This window comes from Falco rusticolus, chromosome 1, assembly GCF_015220075.1.
Source record: "Falco rusticolus isolate bFalRus1 chromosome 1, bFalRus1.pri, whole genome shotgun sequence".
Classification (NCBI taxonomy): Eukaryota; Metazoa; Chordata; class Aves; order Falconiformes; family Falconidae; genus Falco; species Falco rusticolus.
The window spans coordinates 121,016,184-121,040,723 of record NC_051187.1 but is presented as its reverse complement, the minus strand read 5'-3'; the positions used below and the strand labels follow the sequence as shown (position 1 = coordinate 121,040,723).

Sequence of the window (24,540 nt, the reverse complement as noted above, 5' to 3'; positions counted from 1 at the left end):
GGAGTCCATTAGAAGTTGTTCAGCTTAAAATCTAACTGCAATTGTAGTTCTTTGATTTGGCTGGTCTAATACAAACTTACAAGAATAGAAGTGAGAACAGTAGGTCTTTCTGGGACACCAGCAAATTAGATTTTCGTTCTGAAGGTCAATTTATTTATAGTACCTACATATAAATTTGGAGATTTCTTTAATAAAATGATTTGCCAAGTAGATTTCTTAGTCTCATACCCTGTTTCTGTGACCCTTTGTAGCATAAAATGATTAGGATTTAGATCAATGCCAAATTCTCATTGCTGTCTCTCAAAGGGCCTCCAACTGAAAAGCTTTAGGTCACCGTGCCAACCAGTCCCAGCTTGCTTTCAGAAAATATATGTAATACACAAGTCAAATTGTAAAGATCTCACAGAAGATGTGAAGCATTATTCAACATGATTCTTTATAGTCCATAGAATAAGAGATTAAAAACAGGTGGTGAATAATTTTATTTGAATATTATTACAGTGATTATCTGAAGAAAATTAATTTGTCTCTGGAATGTAATGCTACTTACTCAAAGATTAATTCAGTGAAAATGATTTTTTGCCTCAATGAAAAATAGCCACTGAACTAATGTATCTCATACTTTGTTATTTCAGACATAAAGAACTGCACAAAAGAGGGTAAATAATTATTGTGACAAACCACAGAAATATACAGAAAACAAGTTAACAGTTACCAACAATTCTGTTTGTCATTCTCCTAATCTTGGAAATCAGTTGACCCATGAGCACCAACAGCTGGAAGCAGTGTGAACCAGAACACATGGAGCTAAACCTGAACCATCATCTGCAGAAGGCGAAGCCAAACTCTTCCTTTACACTCAACAACCCTCTGCGGAGAAATCATGATGGGCGTATAATTGTAAAAAAGATTATACCAAACGGACTTTAACTTCTCTCCCCCCCCCCCCTTTTTTTTTTTAATAACAAGTTAAAGAAAAATGAGTAGCCATTATCACTAAGTGAGATTTTGCTTAAACTGAAAATACTAGAGAAACACTGATCAGAGATCATTACCAAATGCCATTTGAAGTGGTAAAGAACTCAGAGTGACTGAAATATTGAATTTATTGCCCCCCTTGGTATATACAGTATATAATGGTAATTTTAAACAAAACATGCAGCACATTTTCTCCTGCAAATGCTCAGTATTGACTCAGATTAATGCGAAAAAGGTCAGCTGAGTGATAAGCAGGGTCATAAGAATTAACACTGGGATCTGAGTTTTGATAGCCTATACTACCTACTGGACACACACGTCATGTTTCATTAAGTACTACACAAATGTTAATCAAGTTTAATAACCTTTTCCTGAGATGTCCCAGGAAATGAGGTAGTAAAATTAAAACAGTTAGATGTCTGCTGAAAAGCAAATATATTTATTATGCACTTTCATATACACAGGGATTTTCGCTTGATATAATACAAGGAATAAAATAAAAATTTTACAATGTGAAATTCATTCAATGTACATTAAAAGCTATTTACAACCCACTCCAGGAAAAACAGTCTATCTGCAAACCAAGTTAACTGAGGAGTTCAGATGGGGAATATTAAGCATAACAGACATTTGCATAGCAGAGTAACTGATGAGGGAAAATACCTTTTTATTTTTAAATAAATGGTAATGTTTTCAATACTTATCACAGAGAAGACAAAAATTCATCAATTGTGCCTCTGTATCTCTTAATGCATTTTGCTTCCGTACGGTTTTTCCACATGCATACAGTATCGATATCTGTGTGTCCACAAAACAGTCTTTTTCCCTACCTTTCCCATCAAGAATTTTAGACGTCTTGCGGAGGTAACCTTGGAAGGACCAGTGAAATGGGATGAAAAGAAACAGGATCCATGTTTTATTCAGGATTTTTAGGTGGCGAGAACTGTTACATTACCAGAAGAAACCGTGCTGAGTCACAGCTATGCAACTCTGTTCACCTCACTTACTTGTACGGATGGGAAAGAGCAGAGCAGAACAGAGCGAACACCCGGGGAACAGCACCTTTTCTTTGCACGCAAACCCCTCACAAATGATGACACTAAAAAATCACACGCAACAGCAATGCAGAGTTACACAGACCTGCGGAAGTAGACGTTTTAAAGCAATTCATGCTCTGTTCCGAAATGATATTCAAAATCTGTAAGAATTTTCATTCTGAAAACATTTTCAACAGGTCTACTTTCTGCTGATTTGTATACAAGGTTTCCCCAGCAACTGTTTTGAATGTAAATATTATTCACACGAAAACCATCAGGCTATCTATAAGTTGTGGCCCCTTGTGAAACTGGCCATATTTTTACGCCCTCTGTCCACAAGGTGCAATTAATAACAACACAATAAAATTAAATAAATACAATCCCAATGACAGTCAAGTTCAGTAGAAAAATGTCAGCATTCAGGGATCCCTTTCTACAAAACAAAACATACATCTAATAACTAAGAAGAGTTGTATTCTTGCACAGTATTGCAAATGTACTATACTTGAGGTTCAAAACAAGTTTGCTGAGAACATTTTGGTACTTTTCTCTTTACCAAGCCACTAACCCTCTTAAGGCCATTCTGCCAGACTCCTGTTATGTTTATTTTATAATTGTCCCACGGGGACAAGAAATTCAATACATGAAACATTCAGAATAATCAATATTGCCGTGTGTCAACTTTTAACATCTAATTTTACTATATGCTGAACGCCTGACTATAAAAAATTATTTTTACATTTAGTAACAAGCAAATAAGAATGGAGGTGCAAGATATTAAAAAAAATGTTCTGATGATTGTTGATCATAGTAACAAGACACGGAGCCCTTTAGTGCTTCAGAATATGCACTACATATACATCCAGGGGCCATCTATCGAAGTTTAAGGATAGCCATACATCTAATTAATCCTCTATGAAAAATAACCTCAGCTTTCTATCATCTTATTTCTGGAATGATCAGAATTAGAGTATGAAAAAGGCGAAACCCAAGCCTTTAGAAGAAATACTCACATACAAAAATAGGCTTATTTTCTAAAGAGCAAGGCTGTGTAATGGTGAATAGTAGAATATAGCTTGCATTTGTAGGAGAAAATAACCCACTTGTTTCATTTTATCACACACAGAGCTGTGCAAGTAAGATGTGCACATTCAAAGGAAAAATTCATACTGTTCACTTTCACAACAATGGCCTTGATTTTGCCCTCTTTCAGATAAGTGAAATTCTTCTGCTGTAAGAGTGGGGAACCAGCTTTCCATTATCTGCACATGGACTACCCTGACTGCCGATCAACCACGCTCCAGGTACAGAGATACTCACGCTGGCTCTACCTAATCAATCTGAAGCAGTAACCACATTCATACAAGTTTGTGCTTTAAAGAGTTATTGTCTCAGAACAGAGCTCTCTCAGTGATCTCTGTACTCCCCACACAACGGTATTAGGAACCGTTTGCTTTTCCACTGTATTGTCACTGTATATTCTCTCGGCCTCATTAACAGAGTTGTCTGTATTTTCCACGGTTCGTTTTACTGACATTCTTAATACAGTCCTTTACCTTGGAAAAAAGAAAGAGCTGTTTCTAATGTATAAAGATATACATGAAAGCAGGATCAGACGTTTTACTTTAGCACCTAAAACATACCCATATTCAGTTACCTCATTGCCATAACAGTAACAGAGGCTATGTAAGATCAAGTGTCCTCTTGCTTTCAGCGGTCACAGTCTGCCATCCAGATTTGGTGCCGTAGTTAGTACCAGATAGTGGATTTTGCCTCTTTAAAATCCCAAAGACACTGCAGATGCTTGCAGTCTGACTCCTTCGCTACCACTGAACAGCCATAACACAGACAGAACACACAAGTACAGTATTTATAAAATACTGTTACAAGACTTGTATTTCTGGAGAGAACTTCTTGAAGTACACAGGGAACTGACCATACATTACAACAATGCAAATGTGACAAACTGTTTGCTTATTTTCTTTAGCCACAGGAAAATAAATACAAAAAGCACCGCTTTTCCATACGTAATTCACTGTGGCACATGCACCTCTACCAAGCATTCTGGAATAGGAAGTCAGAATTCCTCGTTCTTACCATTTTCAGCTGTTGCCCAGGAAATACAGCACATAACTTTCTGCAATTAAAAAAAGTGCTCATTCTGTGTATTAAATACAAAGTACACAAAATAAATTTTTGAAGCACAGAGGGTTATACTGAGAAGGCAGCCTGAAAATGTAGGCACGTTACAGTAATTAAGGTAACTGTACTGGGGTAATCACATTCTTGAATTTCGAGGTGGACTAAACAAGCATTGTATGCTTTCATCCCAGCCAGCTGATAAATCATTCGGAGCAGAAGCGCTTCTGTTCATAGCATCATGGAATTGGCCTAGAAGTACAAAATGAAAACATTAAGTTTTTGAAACACTCCATAATACGAACAGCGTTGTCAGAAAGCAAGCTGTATAATTTTCTAATTGAAGTTAAAAGCGCACAACAACATACCAAAACCAAGTATTTCCTTCCTAACTCAAATCCCATGACTGATTCCCTGTGCTCTCTACCATCCAAAGCAGCTACGAGGTCCCCACCACAGGAGAGCTTCTTGAACAGAGCTCAGGAGCAGCAGCCAGGGAAGGAAAGCCGTTCCTCAGGTGCTCTGGTAGAGTACTTCCGATGAGGTTCTCCACAGGTGACTAACTTACTCACTGGTCAGGGAAACTACAGTTTTTGTGCTCGAGACTTGGCAAAAGAGGAGGTAAATTATAGCCTGCACCAAGCAATTCACAGTCCACACAAAACTGTTTTAAACCTAAAATGAAGGTATGTAAAAATTGTTAAGAGAAAAAACAAAAGGAACCATTTAGTTATCCATCACCTCATATGCTTAGCCACTTGCATAACCAAATACTTCACAGAAACCCCCTGAATTTTCAAGAAAGCACTATTTGTTCCAGATAAAGCAAAGGCCAATTTGAGTTTTAAAGTTATGTGTAGAACGTTCACATTTTTTTACACGCTTTTTTAATATTTTAAAATCAACAAAGATGGAAAATTCATCAGACCTGGCCTTTTAACGGCAAGTCAGGTCAAATCATTATGTCCTAGGTCAGAACCACACAATTTATTTACAATAAAGTATAACACGAAAGCAAGTAATGAACATCAGGCACAGGCACATGAAAGTTAGGTAATACAGTTCTTAATTACACATTTTAATATGTTTTATGGAGGCAGGAAAAGAAATCACAAACAAATTTAAATCCTGTTTGGACATGATGCAGAACTGTGGGAATCTGAAGCCCTTTTGACTTCAATGAATATTTAGGGTCCATTCTCTCTCATCTGCTTATTCCCCTCTACTGTCTGCTCCCGTTGTCCTTCCTCTTCACTTTTGCCTGCCCCCCAGCTCATATGACCCTTTGCTAATATTCACATTTTACAAATGTGCAGGCTCCAGAATATAGCTTTTTGAAACGCTGCATTGTTTCAAATATTTTAATTTAACCAAAATATGAACCTGAAGGAAACATCTTAAGAGTCCTGCATAGTACTCTAATGCTCTGCAATTCACGAGAGATCTCTCAGCTACATCTAGAGAGATGCATCCCATTATAGTGAAATTAACTTCCAGGACATTTTGGGAAAAAAACCATTTATGTGTTTCTGACAGCTGAAAACCTCCCGTCTGTGGGTTCTACACCACATGCAATTGTCCTAGAAACGGCACCTGCAGTCTTTAACGTCTTGCAGCAGAACTGAGTCAGCTAGCAAGAACATTCTTGTTCTAAGGAGCAGCACACTGATCTGTCAAAAAAGCAGCATTTACATAAACAAAAAATGTTTTCAAAAATAAGCAATAAGGGATATGCATACATTTCCTTAAGATGCTGCTTCTCTGAAATTCAAATAGAAAACATATTAATTATTAACACATTCCCAATACCCTAAAAAAGATAAACCTCATCAGAAAGAGGGAGAAAAATAGTTCTATTTTAGCTGACTCACTGAGAACTCAGGTCTGGAAAAAAACTACATAAAACTCCTTTTACAGCTTAAAATTCAGTATGGGAGAGAAAATGACCAAACTAAATGAGCTCCATTGATTAGGAACTACAGAATGGTCAGAAAATTGGTACGATAACATAGATTCTAGTTTTGCTCTAAGGAATGCCATCTCTTTTATAGGAGGGTTACCCTCTCAGTAACAAAAATATAAAATCAAAGCTTTAGTGCAGTATTTTAACTTTTTAATTTATAGACAATTACGCTACTGAGATTTCACACTTAAAATCCAAACTCGCAAAAGTGGTTGCCTGCAACTTAAAACAATGTTCAGAAGCTTCCCCAAAAGCAATTTTGTAAATAATGAAATAATTACTGTATATGAAAATATCACATATTAAAATTCCCGGCTGTCCTTATGCTTGAAAAGAGAGTTCCAAATCAAATCTGCATGAAACCTGCTGTTTTAGTTGGTCACATATGATAGACAGGGGGTATGATTTGAGCAATCAGAATTCAACAGAAAATATGACGGTGATCCAATTCCTTTACAGCTGGTGCTTTGAAATTACAGTAAAACAAATACTCGCCAGGTTAGGTTCTTAATATTCATGGTCTTCACCATGAAAGCAATTATGATGCTAAATGGCAACGAAAGGTAATTTTAGTGTATTTAAAATGCACGTTATGAAATACATGCGTTTGCTTCCTTTGTGCCTGGATAGGTTACCTTCTATAATGGTGTTTCCTTCTTGTAGTTGAAACTTGGGTCGCTACCTTCAATCTGAAGTTTTAAGGCTTGCTTAAGGCTGAGTTCTGTCTCTGCAGGAGGATAGCCTTCCAGTACTTCCTGATGCCCTCTATCCTGCACTGTTCGTGGGACAGAAACCCTACCGAGAAAAACCTGATTGCTCTGAAGATGGTAATTTGGATTCGTCATAATTCCATTTCTCTTCTTCTGTTCTCCACTCTGTTGGTGAATCAGGAACTGTTGCTGAGATCGACCAACTTCTTGCTGAGCTGGCGGGACCAAAATTTTGCACTGTGGCTCTGCCGGCATTGATTTAAGTGGCACACTTGTCCCAGATTTGGCAATAGGTACTCGTTTATCAAACTGAGTCATTTCATACTCTAACACTTTTGGCTGGGAGGAACTATTTTGTTTTATTTTTTTTCCAGCCGACCCAGATTTGCTGGCGTTGTCCGTTTTCCCCCCTTTGTTAGCTTTAGTCGATTTCAAACTAGGTTTTACTTGGCTCCATTCAAATTCACTACTTGGTGAATTATGATTTTGACCTAGGGAATGAGTCGTGGAAGAAGGAGAAACAATAGACTGCCTACTCCTGCTGCGTGGCAGGGAATGCTGCTGTATTTGCTCTGTGAATGACAGGCTGTGGAAACTATCAATAGGCACCGTTTGAGCCGTTGCAGTCGATGATGTGGTGCGGAGAGAAGAATTCTTGGAACTCTTCAGGGAGTTGTTTGATAAAGATGACTTCTGACGGTCAACCGTAGAATCAGGCGACTCAGAAGGAGAACTGAAGGCATGAGCAGGCCCGTTAGATAAGCCACGCATACTAGGCTGCATATCTCCACCAGTACTCCCTGAACTATTGGACTTCATCGTTAATGACTGCATTTTAGAGGAGACTGACTGTAAGGGTTTTTGCTCCATTGTGTGGACTGGAGATGGAGTGCAACCATTCAGAGTAGATGCACCATATTTTTCCAGTAATTTAATAATCTGAGAGTGTCCATTTTTAGCTGCAACACGCATAGCAGTGCGCCCAAACTGGTCAGCATGATTTGGATCGGCACCATGCTCCAGTAATATCTGGACAACGTCAATGTGCCCTTCTTGGGCTGCAATGCAGAGTCCAGTAGCACCTTGATTACACGTATGGTCAACCAGAGCTCCATGCTCAATGAGAAGCTGCACTACCTTCACATGACCTTGCCATGCAGCAGACTGCAAAGCAGATCTCTTCTCATTATCTGCAGCATTCACATCAGCATGGTATGTTATCAGCACCTGTACCATCTCCAAATGGCCCTGCCAGCAGGAAACATGGAGCGCTGTTCGTCCCTCAGCATCACTTGCTTCTACGTTTGCACCATTTTCTAAAAAATACTCAGCCATCGTAAGCTGGTTTTCTAATGCTAAGATATAAAGTGTTGGCCGGCCATCAGCATCTTTGTAGTTTACATCTGCCCCGTGGCTGAGCAGTAGTTCAACTATATCTCTGTGACCTTCTAAAGCAGCAACCCGGAGAGCGTTTCTCCCATCATAGCCTCTCTGATCAATGTTGGATTTATTTTCCAGTAATATCTGCACACAATCATAGTGACCTTCTTGTGCAGCTAATATGAAAGGTATACGCCCATCATTATCAATTTCATTTGTCCTAGCACCTTGTTCTATCAGAGCTTCACATATCAACCTGTGACCTTCAAAAGCTGCCATATGCAAAGGTGTCCAGCCCGCATCATCTCTATGATTTTCATCTAGCCCCCTGTCCAGCAGAGTCCGTACTACTTCAACATTGCCTTGTGCAGATGCTATGCTCAGAACCGTTCTCCCCTCACTATCAATGCTATCAACAGCTGCACCCCAAAATAGGAGCGTATTCACAACCGAAGCGTGGCCCATGGAGGCTGCTGCCAGAAGCGGTGTACGACCATTGTTGTCTGTGTGATCAACGTCAGCTCCTCCTTCTAGAAGCAGATCAACAACATCTACATGTCCTTCATATGCAGCTACCAGCAGTGGAGTCATGCCATCTTTATCACAATGGTCAACTTCAGCACCACGGTCAATAAGAAGACTAACCACTGAGGCATGTCCCTTACTGGCTGGTACACAAAGGGCAGCGACAGACAGCGCAGTCCTTCCATCCACATCCTCATGGTTCACCTCTGCACCATGATCCAGCAGGTGCTCCACGATCTCTTTATGCCCCATGTATGCAGCTGCAATCAAAGCTGTTCTGCCCTCATTATCAGCTTTATTAACTTCAGCACCATGTTGAAGCAGATTCAACACAATATCTTCATGTCCTCCCCAGGCTGCTGCTCTCAGTGCCGTTCGACTATCAGCGTCTGCACAGTCCACTTTGACTCCAGCGTAAAGGAGCGCAGAAACCACCTCCGTGTGCCCACCCCATGCTGCAGATCGCAATGCCGTCCAACCGTCATGATCGGTGTGATTAACGTTAGCCCCACATCCGATCAAACAATTGACAACCTTGGTATGGCCCTGCCGAGCAGCTAAGGTAAGTGCTGTTTGCCCATGAGTATCTTCTATCTCTAAATCTGCTCCCCTTGAAACCAGTAAGTTAACGACATCAAGATTGCCACTGTACGCTGCATTGGCCAAGAGCGTTCTCCCATTGGAATCGCACTGGTTTACCGATGCTCCGTTGTCTAGCAAGGTGCGAATGGAATCTTCTCTCTCCAGAGCCTGCCGAACAATGCAAGATGTGCGGTCATCTTCACTGTTGACGTGAGCACCAGCTTTTACCAGCAGCTGCAAGACTTCTTGTTCTTTAGGAATTAGGGTTGACAGAGAGTCTTTGACAGGTGTGCCATTCCATATCATCCATAAAGCCAGCTCTGAAGTCTCTAACTGTAAATTTGAATTAATTAGATGCAATGCAAACTCTTGAGCTTCTAACGGCGTTAAATCCTTTGCTCGGCAAGTGTAGCTCATTGCCAGCATTCTGTGTCCCTCTGCTGCGTTACATAAGTATTTCTGCGTACAGTGCTTTACATCTAGCAACCATTCTGCAAAACTGTAATGAAACAAGATTTTGGTATTTCCAAGTCCATCAATAAGGACTTTTGACAGGACATCCAATTTGCGTTGAAAGTCTTCCATCGTCAATGTCATATTTTTGGTCCACACTGCATGATACAGTTCCGTTGTGGTTAATGGCCTACAGGCTGCAAGAATTACGTTAAGAATAGGCTGGACCTTTGCAAACTGTTTTCTCACAAAAAGTCTCTGACAGAGCCAAAGGTATAAGCCGTTTAACGTTCCTGGAATATCACGGATCTCTCGTAACATAATAAAATTCTCCACAACTCCATCTAGGACACGTTCCAGATACAAAAAGCAACCACTGCTTTTGATGTGGAGCTGATTCAGCATTTCTGCAGTTTCTTTTGTGAGATGTTGTCTCAGTGCTTCTTCCTGATCTAAACGATGCAGAATATATTGTTGCACATCTTTCACAATATAAGCCTTTCGCAGATCATCCAGACTTATTTTTCGAAAACCTATTAAAAGGGAAGAAAGTTATTATTATTTCTGACCTAGTTTTGCTGAACTCAGTGTTAAAAAAAAAAAACAGACATTTCTGGGTAGGGAACATCCATAATAATACATTTTGTGTGTACACATAGTGAATGTAAATGAATAATAATAGCAGAGAACTTTGATTATAGACACATTTTTATCATCATCTACTATATAAGAATAAATGCTACTAATGAAGAAAATTTCCAAGATCCCTTTGAATCAGGCATTGTGTGTCTACTTTGACTAATACCAAATACTGAAGCAAAACCACTAAAACTGCAACCAAAATAGGATTATTAAGTATTATTAAATTATTAAAGGAATAATCCCTTCTCCAATGTGGTTAACAATGGAATTCCAAATAATTTTCAGCTATTTAGTTTACGATGACTATTATATTAATATAATTATAGAAGATGTTATTCGCACCTGGTGCACATGCATGATGAAATGTACATAAATCTCTAACTTGACCATGTTAGTTTCTTTAAAAAAGTTTTATGATACAGGAGAGAAAGACACTCAAAAATAGTTTTAAATTTCTTTACACTCTGCGCACTGAAAATTACCTAATTTTTTCAAATAAGGACTGAGTTTCAGATAAATACGCTGGTTCTTTGGTAGGTGACTCATTGTATAAGGAAACAGGTTTTCTCACAGTCATATGATCTCATTGTTTTTGCAATCCGTTTACTCTTTAGAGGAAAAAAGGAAATTATTTCATACATGCATACCATGTACATCTCCCTACACATGCACACGTATGCGGCCTTCTGCCCAAACCAAAGAAAACTGTTCTTCACATGTGCTAAGAAGTCCCTAGGGCAACCTTGGTGGCCGTAAGGCTCTGAAGAATGAGGTGGAACGAAGATTTAGTTGTATGGACTACAGGGCTATCTCTGTCATTAAAGACATTTGCTTTGGTAGTGCCAAGTTAAGCATGTGACGAAGACCTACCCTTTTTGATTAATGACATATTACGTGTTACATTGTTGGAACACTACTTTTCTGGAAGCTATGGGAAAACCGCAGAGGTCACAGGCACAGCAGCTTAAACTACCGTGTTTTAGGCCAGAGCTGTACCTCCCTTCTCCAGGGACAGGCTGTAATCTCTTCCTCCAGTGTAGCAGACCGCACACATTTCCTTACAGTCAGCTCAGCTAGTCATAAAAACCCCAACTTTGCTTTTCAAACCAATGCAGTTCCTAGCCTCCAAATTGTACTGAAGGAAAAGCAACCACAGAGCAGTGCATTCAATGCAATTTTGGTCCCATCTCCACGAAACAATTTGAATTGAGACCCTGAAGAATGTTACTTTCAGATCTAGTTTTTTATTGTCTTTAAACATTCTGTGGATCGAGCTGCTCAGTCTGTGAACTCGTTCCGACTGACAATTCAGCCTGATAAGAACACTAAATTTTTTGTTCCCGGGTATCTTCAGCAGAGGTTCTGAATGTCACATTATGGTCACTCTGTTAACTGTGTAGTCTACATGAGCACTGTACAAACACAATAGATTAGGACTGAGAGGCAAACTATGGCAGTGTTACTACAGTATTTCTGCTTCCCTTATTCATTATGGTAGCATTACAAATCTAACAAGATTAAATCAATAGAATATTTAAAACAAAATCATACTTCTCCCCAGAATAAAATCACTGAACAGGACACTTTCGCGCAGCAACTTCTCAGGCTAAGACTACACTAATAAGATTGTCTAATTGAAGATTTTTGAATGAGAAGGCCAGGAGGCAGAAATTAATTATTTGAGGGGGATCTTTCTTCATTCTGCAGAGGCATTTTTTTTTCTCTCAAGAGAATCACCATAATTTATCACAACTTCAAGTATTGTCCTAACCTGACCTGCAGAATGGCATAATTAATTGATTAACTATGCATTTGATTAAAATATTGTGTATGTAACTTTGTAGAGCCCTTAATTTTCACAAATAAGCCAAATAAGAAACTCTTTTGAGTAAGAACAGACAGTGCCCTGCGATTCTGCAGATCCCAAGCTTCCACTTCAAGAGAAAGACTGTTTCCAGGTTATGATCCTTCAGAAGATCCAGAAGTGAAAACAGAGGAGTAAAACCCAGGGCATCGCTTGGTGCGTGCATTCCCAGTCGCATGCATACACAGAGCTGTAAATAGAGACAAGTGTCCCTTTGGTTGTCTCATGTGCAGGCAACAGCTCTGTTTTGCTCGATTCAGAGCAAATGCAACCACTACATTCGCTCACCTTCCAGTTCTTTGAACCTCTCTGCTTCTCCCAGTAAAGATTTGTATCTCTCACTTGGCTGGACAGGTAGAGAGCTCTGCAAACGCCTTCTCAATGTGTTTAGTACTAAGTGACTCTGCTCACACCACCTCCAATCTCACACTAACTGCATGCCCACATCCTTCCTTCTGATACGTTATTTTTACATCACTCAAGTGTTTTTTCAGTAGTTGATTCCCCCCACACACAAGAAAACCCCTGACTGACTCGCATGACAGCAAGTCTGAGATTTCAGCTGGTGTTCAGTGCTGCCTAATGACTACACCTCCCTTGACTCCCGGCCTTCACATGAAAACCTGCGGAGTGATAACTGTTTGTCTCAGTCCCTGTCTGTGTTTTTCAAAAGCAAAATCTTGCTTATCTTGCAGTGTTCTTCAAATGCTATTTTTCATTTTGCTTCCCAAGATGGGTGGGAAAGTGAACAAAACCATTTCAGATGTGATAAAAAAAAACAACAAACCCAAGCCCTCCAAAAAAAAGTAAAAAGGGAAGTGTTTGTGTGTTTGTTGTTAGGTTTCTCCCCTTTAAATGAGGCTGTATCATTACTTTGTTCCATGTTAGGGTTAAAAATACAGCCTGCTCTGTACTTACCTGAGACATACCAAATATCAAAACACCTCAGCCAAGCAAATACATTTCAGAAGACTTCAGAGCAGTAAACATTCCAGAAGTCAGTAACTCAAACAAATTGATTGGTTGTATGTTCAGAAGCTGTATATTCACAGAAGCTAAAACCTGTTTCTTTTCTTTTGCAAATTTCCAAATAGCCCTTGATAATGAGATCCTATATATTATATTTGAAGACAAGTTTGTATAGCAAGAAGCATACTACACTCATACAGATCTTTGCACATCCCAGGGATGATATGCTCTTTAAGTGCTGAGATTAACAAATGGCCATTGTAACAGACTTTTGAACAGAAACAGGTTGTTAATTTTAACCACTGCACGCTATACCATAATAAGCAAATAATTCAAAAAAAGGCCACATAAGATAGAATTATTTATATTTTTTTAAATCTCAAATTCTCATTGCTAGCTTGAAGCAGGAAAACAAAGCCATGGTTTTTTTTCCCAAACCTCTATCTAAATGAGGTCATTTTACATTTCCAAACAAAGATCCTGCAAACTTGCTTTTCAACCCTACCAGATACAATAAGTCACTTTCATGGACAAGCAGCACCAAAACATTAAGAGAAAGCTCATTTTGTTTCAGATGCATTCCCATGAACTACTTAAGCTCAGCAAAACAGGAGTGCAGCAGACAGAAGTTGCAGTCCCACGACCCTGCTTTTTGCATTGTTAAAATTTTTCTTATAACACATCACTTTCAACCCAATGGGAGCTCCAATATGGATTTTCCTGATTTATTAAATTCCTGGCAGTTCTGTAAACAAATCAGTTCCAAATGTATTTCTTGGCAAGATATAAGGTCATTCAAAGGGAAAAAAAAGTATCTTGGCTACATAAAGACTTCCACAGTATGTCAACCTTTTCAAACTTTAATAATAACAAATAAGCTATTAACTAGCAGGTTCCCGTAAATACTTAAAAATATCCTTCTACTTTCATACCTTTAAATACATTCACATAAGTATATTACAAAAAAATTTAATACATTTTAATATATTTCATTTAATTGAATTGTTAACTTCAAAGTAATTTAAATGATTACACACATGGCAATGTTCTGGCATTAATAATTTACACTGCTGATCTAAGCATATATTTAATTAGGTATTTCTATGGCCGTTTATTGCTCAAAAAGAGTAACGTATCCAGCAGAGTAAAATGCACCTGAAAATGCAAGCAGCACACAGCTCTTAGTGCATTTGCAGCATACTACGTGTTACACATTTCACTGCGTCTACCCCAGAAGCTAAGAGCCACTGAGGCTGAAATCTGCTGCTCTCACTTGTCCGTGTCATTGCACAGACATTTATTTAGTTAAGATTTACAGGTAACAGTCGATTTAAAACAATTTAGTCTTTCCTCTTTAATTACAAAGCAGATTAAGTTAAAAATTCCCATACAACCTTTTACTAGGAAATATGAATTTCCCTGGGATCATGTTTCCAAAGCGGTAATCAGAAGAAAGCAGTCATGAGAGGAAAGAAAACAGTAATTAAAAACTCCCAGTTTATTTCCCAAGCCTTCCAAATATTTTTTTCCAAAACCCAAACCAAAACAACAAATAAACTTTTCCGAAGCTTTAAGATCATAGAAGTAAATTTTACAAGTACATAAATATATAAAAATTACGTTTTACAGTAAAAATTCAATCCCCACAAAGACTTTAAAGCACAATGATATCACCCAACTAAATTCCAACCTACTAAGAAAACTCAGAGGACAACTTAGAATTTCTTTTTTAAAGCAATCTCTCTTGGGTGTGGGCTCCTGCCGTGTATTTTCTGGAATGGCAGCTAATGAGAAAAGGTTCAGGCAACTGATTTAATTTCGGGATTCAGCAATATGACTACCTCAGTAGCTTCAATTACCAAGCAGGATGAGTTTTCTGGGTTGTGATTTTTACTACATTTCTCTGAAGTTTTCATATTTTCACTTCTTAATTTTCAGAAAGGCTACAAGAAAAAAACCCACAACCTAACGCTCCACATCTTTTCAGACCAGAACCAGCAAACAGCAGCAATATGGAAAAGACCTATGCTCCCAAGATTTCTAATCCGGCATAAATTTGGATAAATATCAGCTCTTAATAATATCTAGCCGTCTGGAATTGCATGATAGAGAAAAGGAAGAGTGAAAAATGAATGACGGATTGCTTGCTTTTGCCTAGGGATTTTAAGAATGGAAATGAAGCTCCCTCTGAGACTAAACTGAACCCTTTCACATCCCGTTTTTGATTCTTCTTACTGTATTTTCCAGTATCTTTCTCGTATCTAACATTAACTTTATGGAAACTGGCTCCCTGAGATGTGACATCTGCATGGGCTTTACCACACTGGTGCACTCATGCCCCACACTTGACATGGAATTCTTTGGATGAAGAATGTCAGTGTTCAATTGAGGGCTATAATCAAGCCAGATGCCACAGATACTTGATTTATACGTGTAGCAAAGAAGAAGAAATTAAGTAAATGCCTATTTAAAAAAGTCTATTTGAACCAATGAACAGAGCATTTGTACATATGCACTTTTGTCTATTTAACTTTATGCTGTTAATGAGAAATTACCTGCTTTTCACTCAAAGGTATATCTACATAAAATACCTTATTTTAAAATGCCTAAAGTTTTTTAAACTAATATGATAGATCTTTAAAAAAGGAATTTAGTTTTGTAAGAACAACAGCTATGCTTTCAAGATTTAGCCTCATTTTCAAAGAAGCATTTTTATTAGCTGATTAGCTCATGCATAAAAAAAATAAAATTGTATGTTCTGCACCACTTTCACATTAGAGGACTTTAGTTATTGAGATACAGAAAGAAAATTTTTCTGACATGTTAATACAAAGATTAGAATGACTATGTTTAATGTAGCTGCTTGACTGTCCATACTGGTAGCCAAATGATAGCAAACAATGGCATGGGAGATAATGTGGATAATTATGGGCACAACACAGAATTATTAAATTTAGGGCAAAGGTCCACAATAAAAACAAACAGGCATGATGTGGCAGTTGGTAAAAGCGCACACGCAAGAGAAGGCAGGAGGACACACATTATCTGTTCCCCTCCTTTTTTACTCAATTGGCTGGCTTTTGCTCACTGTGGAGGGTGACCGCAGACTCATGCAGGCATCATTTTACATTTGGTTCATATTTTTGAGGTTGTCTCTGCAGCCACAAGAGGCAAAACCTTTTTTTTTTTCTTTTCTTTTCTTTTTTTTTTTTTTTTAAATTAATGAAAGCTGAGAATCTCAATAACGGGAAAAAAATCTGAAGCACATTGTGCTACTACAGAATCTGGGAATACAGAAGGTCCCAGAACACAAGCTACACAAGATGCAGGCACAAATACTCAATTTTCAGAAGTCACCAACAAAAGTGAAGGAACAAAGAGCATCAGAATAAACACCCCTCCTCCTTTTCTCATTCTTACAGTGGTAGGGATGATATATTCACCACTGGCAGTGGCAAGGTGACAGTGGATGAGAAATACTGCACTCTTTCTTCCACATCATCTTCACTATTTTTGGCTAGGGAGATATGCTTGCACAACTGTCATCTGTACTGGACACCCAAAAAAGAGCACTCGGGACCAGGCCACTGCAGCAATCCTGCTCCCAGTCATTATAAGACTTTCTGACAAATAGGTTTAGCTCTCATTTCAGCAGATACTTGGAAGAAGTTTTCACTGCATGAAAATTTTAAGTGAAAAATGATACAAACTGATAGTAAACAATATTGGTTCATATGTGTTTTATATTGTATTCTAAAATTTTTAACAGAAAAAAAATACAGATGGGACACATTTTCCCAAAATAATCCCAAAGGGATTCCAATCTATCTTACTGAGTTTCACTGTAACTGATTTTTTTTTTGGTTCCAAATTAAAGAAACACATTTGAAGAAAATGTACAGTGATTATATTATCATTATGGTTGGAAACATTGATTTGCTGGGAGGTCGGAAGTATTAGAAATTCAGTATGATAGTGTCCCAGAGTGCAGTGCACATTATACACGTTTTATTTCTTCAGTCACGAGTCCAAAAAATACTTATTGTTGATCTTGAATTCTGCCTGCCCACCAATGAAATGGCTTTATAAATTGGCTTGGCGAAGAGTAAATATTCAAATACCACAAAGGAGGAAAAGAGTTTGCCCCATTAGAAGTGTTAATGACAGTCTAGCCTTTTCAGGTTACAACCAGAAAAGAAATCAACATTATCTCAAGTTTTACAACACAAAGTTGCAATGTATCTGAAGTTCATAGAAGCTTCAGCCATGCTCCTCACATCCTCACTATACCTTTAATGAACTTGAATATCAGCTCTAAACAGGAAAATCAGCCAACCGTGTATAAAGCAGGCAACCGCCGCATTGGCTGTAACGTCACAGTTTTCTGTGAAAAAAGTGGAAACGCCACTTCCTCCAAACAGACCCTAACATTTCTTCTCAGTTTGCATCCAATTATTTCAGGATTCATTCTTTCTTTGCTGTACCTCTTCCACAGCGAAGGTGGGATTATAATATCAGAAGCCAACTTCCTTTATGCTATTCATCAAGTCATTCTCCGTGGAAATGAGAAGTTAACTTATTCAAATTAAATTTACTTTAAAGGCATATCCATTAGTTCTGCTGATTTTTCCCATCAGGAATTCCATCTGGAAACATACTTAGAAGACAACAGCAATTTTTTAGGACTAGTTTGAAACATTATATGATTCAATGGAAAGGAAATAAAACTGCTCTGAAAAAAGTTTTGTCTGTTTTTTTGGCAATGACAACGTATCTAATCAGCCAAGCCTTGACAAAACTATTCCCATATGAATGTCCAAAGGATCCCTGTGAAGCTACCCCAAAGTTTCCTTTAGTTCTCACATACTTTCAAATACCAATCTTCACGTCTGCCACTGATTAATACAGTACTTCATTCCAAAATGCAATTATCCCATTGACCTTTAGCCACCGTGGAAGCAGGCAAGCCTATGGGTCTATGTTCTAATAATCACATTTTTGTCCTAATTGTACCCTTAATACACACAGGCTTTATACATAGGTCTGGAATCCAGTCTAGATATCACCCTTTATTAAGTTTCAGAGAACTTCCAGTAACAATGTCATTATAGTGAAGAAATGCTCTCATGACACAGTAAAGCTTAGATGAAGAAGCTGTAAAGAATTTTTTTACTGTGCAACCTTGGCCAAAAATATTCTCCAAGAATCTACATCTACACTGCTCCCCTCTCAAGTTGCACCTTCCAAGATTACTCCCTGCTTTCTGAAAATAAGGGGAACGATTTTAATAGGAGATGAAAAAAAAATATCTTTTGAGGTTGTAAGTAATGGGTGTATGCAGCTGACATACTTAGACATCACCTACACTGTTTCAAAGCTTTTTAAAGCTAGCAAAGCAAGAGAAAACTCAAAGCAGCCATATTCCTTGCAGATGTATTGCAAAGACAGAATTTACCTCTAAAATACTTGGCTGATTCAAGCTTTCTACAATCTTCAGTAAACTGGAATGTGTGTTATTTAGAACTGTCATTTTTGTGACTGTCATTTTTAGAACTAAGCATGCATCAGCGCTTTCAAGCATCACCAAGGGTCATGTAAGTACTACGTACTTAGTTACAGGCACAGGTGACAAACACCTCCTATGCCCTGTACTCACCTGTAAACATTTTTGTAACAGCTTTACTCTGCTTGCGGGCAGAACACAGAAGGAGCAGCCAGGGAGGGAAGAACTCAAAGTGGCCAGCTAAAAGCTCCGCTATTGTTCCAGATAAACTCGTAGAAGTTTGTTCACCTTCGGAAACGTTACAGCCCTCATCGACTGAATCTATGAGCAGGAAGAGGCTCTGCTGAGGGGGCTTCATTCCCAAGAGAGGGAGCAGAATGCACCTGTAAGGAACATGAAACACCATCAGTCTTTTAAATGCACTTAACAATATATTGAGTACTATGTAGTCATTCAAGTTGAAGCTATGATCAAGTTAAGATGCAAAGCTATTTTTTAAACAGTCTAAAGAAGTTTTTTCAATAACACAGAAAATACTGAGGTAGACTGAACTAACAGTTTGAACAGTCAGTGACGTAATTCCTGCTTAGGCAGTATTACTTTTTAATGAACTTGTAATTTATAACAATTCTTTAAAACAATGTAATGTTGTTCAAGACTCCTTAGAAGATTTAGAAAAATGTTACTTCACTACGAAAGAAGCTACCTGGCCTAAAGTTTAAGAACTTCATTACTGTTGCCTCTGCCAAAGCTGCTATTGCTTATCAGAAACCAATAGTAAACAATAGCTGGTCATGAAACAGAAGTCTAAAAGACACACAAAATATCAAAGCTTAGAGTTCAAGTCTGAACACCTAACAGTTTTACAAAGAACAGAATTTCTGCCATACCTTCACAAATGAAATGCAAATTAATTTAGTAGCAAACTGAAGCATTTGGTAGTGACTTTGACGTATTAGTTTTTATTTATATTGAAGTTACCAAGTTCATATTACTGGAAGAGGATTATAGCATGCTGAGGATGCATAGCATCTATACCAATGCATCTGATTGTGCAACCAAAACACTAAAATTTGCACGTATTGTTGCCACCCTTAATGGTACTCCTTTAAAATATATCTAACTCAGCACTTAAAAGTATTTTTAAATAGCTACTACGTAACTGTCACGCATCTATCCAGTATTTCCACACTACGCTACTATTTTTTGTGAAACTTCATAATGCTTTAGGCTCCTAAGTTTCACTGAGTAAATTATCTTTAAACACATTGGCAAGTAAAACTTTGACTTCATAGTAGAAAGATTCAGAAAATGAAACAAGGTGGAAAAAAAATTGTACCTAACAGTTTACTCTCTTTTGTAGATTTATTATTTACACATGTCCAGGAAGCATGCACATCAGAAGTATTTTTTGTTTTACTCAAGCCAGTAATAATCTTTCTTCATCTGTTTTACCGAACCAATTTTTCTTCAGAAGACTTTGATCAACACATTCTGACCTACCAAGCATTCAAACAGGAATATAGGCAGATGTTGCCTGGAAGAACACAACCCACTTCAGACATAATTCGTAAGCCCTGTTAGTGGAAGGTTTGTTATTTTCTGGTTTTCTGACTGAGAAGAAATGGAAACAGAATGGTGCATGCCCAACAGTAACAGCAGAATCTAGCAGAGCAGACTAGGTGATCTCTTACACTTGGAAAAATTTTCCCAAAGGTATAAAGGTATAAAAAGGAAGGACAAAATACTTGTGTTCTGAAAGCACCCCCTTTTATGCACAAGACTACCGAGAATTCTTCGGTACTTCCATAGCTAGCTACTCTTCCAGAAGGTGCCTGAAGTACAACTAAAATCACTGTTCACTAAGCTGGGAAGTTAAGCAGCTACCCATTTACAGAACAGGAAATTAAAGTAGCCATAAGGTTAAAATTACTTTCCTAAGTGATGCCAATCCCACAATGAAAGGAGGCAGTTGGAAATGACCACATTTTCCACCCCTTCCCCCACCAGAATGCTGCCTTGCCCCCTCAGCTATTTATGTCAAGGCATTTTCCCTGCAACATTATTTTTTCTATCAAAACCAATTTTTTTTTCACATAGCCCTCTATAAGAAATCACTTTTTGAGTATGAATGTTACTAGGAATATGAAGAAATGGTAATGGTATCTCAAATTAAAATCTCACTTAAAATCTGTGTGACCCTAATGAAGTGCCTACCAAAATACCTTAGGAGCATCCAACAATGTTCTTGTGTCAGGATTTACCTGTTGGGAATGCCACCAAGAAAAGCTAACTGACAGGTCTCGGAAAAGGGTCTCAAATGATTCTGCTTAATTCCTGCAGTAAGTAGCAGCTGGCTGTAGTAGGTTAAATCAAAAGGTTCACCCTGCCTCCAAACAGGGTTGAAAACAGACATCTAAGGAATAATGTAAGCAGCAGGCAAGCAGTAAGCCACATCTTCCCAGAACCCTCAGGGACTGCAGCCAGCAGTGCTTCCAGGGACTTTCTGAACCAGGGATTCAGCCTTCGCATTTAATGTCCCTTAACCGACCAGGTTTGCCTAAATCTATGAACCGATCTAAGCCTTCGGCACATACAACATCCCACGGCAAGGCCTTCCGCAGCTTAGCTACACACTGCATGAACAAAGGTCTTCCTTTTGTGGTTTAAAATCCAAAACCTCCCTGTTTAACATGATACCTTTCAGCTTCTGGACTGGAAGGGATGGTGAGCGATTATGTCATATTCACCCTCTCCATGCCATTTGTAATCTGACTTGTACCACAGCCTCTCTGAGCCACTTCTTTCCAGGCAGAAGTCCTAGCATACTGACAGTTCTTCATAGAAAGCTGTCCTGCAGACCCTTCGTCTCCCTGTGCTTTGCTTCCTTCCACTTCATAATACTTGGATTTCTGAACCTTAACATAGCTTAAATTCCACTAGGAAAAACACAGGCATGTATACATATGGATATAAGAAAGGAGGCACAATGATTTCTCCCAACTTACAGCAGTATTATTACAAGGGTGACATTGACAAGACTTTGTTAAGACTTTCTCTTAAAGTGCCCGTAGAAACTGTCCGATAACTTCTGTTCTTCCTAGAAATTTTATATCTCTTGAGTTCAGAGTAGATGCCAAGTAACATAATAGTGAAACTTTGTAGAGGCAGTAAGTGCTGTGTTAATTTGCCAGAAGTCATGTTATGTGACAACTGGGGGACCGGGCCCAGCCAGCATGGGTTCGTGAAAGGCAGGTCCTGCTTGACTAACCTGATGGCTTTTTACAACAAGATGACCCATCTAGTGGATGAGGGAAACAGACTTTAGCAAAGCCTTTGACACAGTTTCCCACAGCATTCTCCTGGAGAAACCAGCTGCTCATGACTTGGATGGGTCTACGCCTCTTTGCTGCATAAAAAAACTGGCTGGATGGCCAAGCTCAAGGACTGGTGGTAAACAGAGTTACATCCAGTTGGCAGCTGGTCACAAGGGGTGTTCCCCAGGGCTCAGCACTGGTGCCAGTCCTGTTTAACATCATTATCGACAATCTGGATGAAGGGATTGAGTGTACTCTCAGTCAGCTTGCAGACACCACCAAGCTGGGGATCTGCTGGAGGGCAGGAAGGCTCTGCAGAGGGGTCCGGACAGGCTGGACCCATGGGCCAAGGCCGACTGCATGAGCTCCAGCAAGGAGAAGTGCCGGGTCCTGCCCTTGGGTCACAACACCCCCACACAACACTACGGGCTTGGGGCAGAGCGGCTGGAAAGCTGCCGGGTGGGAAAGGACCTGGGGGTGCCGGTCAACAGCCGGCTGGACATGAGCCAGCGGTGTGCCCAGGTGGCCAAGGCGGCCGGCAGCATCCCGGCTTGCATCTGAAATGGCATGGCCAGCAGGAGCAGGGCAGCGCCCGTCCCCCTGTGCCCGGCGCCGGCGAGGCCGCCCCTGGAACCCTGTGTTGGGGTTTGGGCCCCTCACTGCAGGAGGGACATGGAGGGGCTGGAGCGTGGCCAGAGCCGGGCAGGGGCTGGGGCAGGGGCTGGGGCACGGGGCTGGTGAGGGGCGGCTGAGGGACCTGGGGGGGCTCAGCCTGGAGAGGAGGGGGCTCGGGGGGGGCCTGATCGCTCCCTGCAGCTGCCTGACAGGGGCTGTGGGCAGGGGGGGGTCGGTCTCTTCCCCCAGATAACAAGTGACGGGACAAGAGGGGAGGTTTAGGTTGGACATTAGGAAAAAATTCTTGGAACAGGCTTCCCAGGAAGGTGGTGGAACCACCATCCTTGGAAGTATTTAAAGACGTGTACATGTGGCACTTAGGGACATGGTTTAGTGGCTAACTTGGCAGTGCTGGGTTAACAGTTGTAATCAAACTTAAAGGCCTTTTCCAACCTAAATGATTCTATGTTTACCTCCATAATGTGACTTCATAACTCTACATGCTACAGTTTCTTGCTTGCATAGAATTGCATAAATCAACACAGAATTATCAATGCCTTAAAGTGCTTCCGTAAACGGTGATTCATCCACAGGCTGTTGTAACAGACTGCCTAATTTGCAGAGTGCCTCTCAAAAGATTAGAAGTTGATTTTCTTTACCTTCTGAAAGGGTAACAGCTTTATCTTTATAACTTCTATATTCAATAGAGGTATAAAAGTGGTTATCATTACAGAAAGTTTCTGAAATTAAAATTTTGTCATTTAAAACAACAAAATTAATTAGTAAAAACACAAAGTCTCTAGAGAAACCAGCACAATTAGGCATTTTAAATGACGGAATTAATTTTAATGGCAATGTAATGTAACTACTTCTTTATGCAGAGCTAAGATGTTTTACATGTTCTCTAGCAAATAAGGAGTCCTCAGAACAACGAACCATCCCACAGAATTCTTCAGGATTGCTACTGAGTTGACTGTACCCATGCAAACATGATTTTCCACATATGGAAGGAATATATATAGGCTATGCTGAAGTTCTGCTTATGATTATCCTTGACATTTTTAGACTGAATCCACAAAAATACCAAGGCACAACAGAACAAAGCAGAAAGATAGCAGCATTGTCCACAAAGGCTGAAAAGACAGTCACAGTGGAATGCACATACTTGCTAAAAGAAAAAAAGCAAACAAAAATGCCAAACAACAATTAATGAATAGTTCTAGGAGCAAAAGAAGTTATAAATCCTGGCTACTTATGAATGCATTCCTCCTATTTGATTATCTTTGGTGCATAGGAAATTCAGTTGTGTCCCCACTTAAATTCTACAAAGCCTGTTACAGCATGAACGTAGCTTATCCCTAAAACGGGTCCCTCTTCCCTATGCAGCTGCTGGCATTCACTGCTGACAAACACATGGAAAAGATGTATGAAACTCATCTACTAAATAATCCAGAAGAAGCAAGGAGGAAAAAAAAAAAAAACACAACAGAAGAAAAAAAGAAAAGAAGAAAAAATTCCCCCTCCATTTGTCAGACTCCAAGTGCTGCTACCTTTAGCAAGACATGAAATACTTCACATTTCATGGTAGAAATGACCGATTTGGAAATCTGCTTAACTACTACTACGGCTCTTACCTTTTTTTTTTTTTACATCAGTATGACAATTCTTTAACAAACTCTCTTTTGAGTCACCTTCTTGCCAATTGGTTATAGTTTAGCACTTGTATTTCAGATACAGTCGCTGATGCCAAGAACCATGCCAGAGATCTGCATCGGGAATTTACAAACTCTGCTCTTTTCAAAGAAAGTTTGTAAAAAAGCAGACAGTATCATTATCCCACACATAGCTTTGTTTTCTCCTCTT

At 39.2% G+C, this 24,540-nt stretch overlaps 1 protein-coding gene across 1 annotated transcript in view; it reads right to left on the bottom strand.

The window, feature by feature from the left end:
- Positions 1 to 464: 464 nt before the first annotated feature.
- Positions 465 to 24,540, bottom strand: part of ANKRD50 (ankyrin repeat domain 50) — a 45,930-nt gene continuing 21,854 nt past the window's right edge. Inside the window, exons 3-5 of the mRNA XM_037398273.1 lie at positions 18,899 to 19,128; positions 6,753 to 10,300; positions 465 to 4,406 (exon numbers count right to left, since the gene is read on the bottom strand). Of these exons, the coding sequence (XP_037254170.1) occupies positions 6,756 to 10,300; positions 18,899 to 19,128 (3,775 nt within the window). The 3' untranslated portion in view covers positions 465 to 4,406; positions 6,753 to 6,755. The remainder of the gene's footprint in view (positions 4,407 to 6,752; positions 10,301 to 18,898; positions 19,129 to 24,540) is intronic.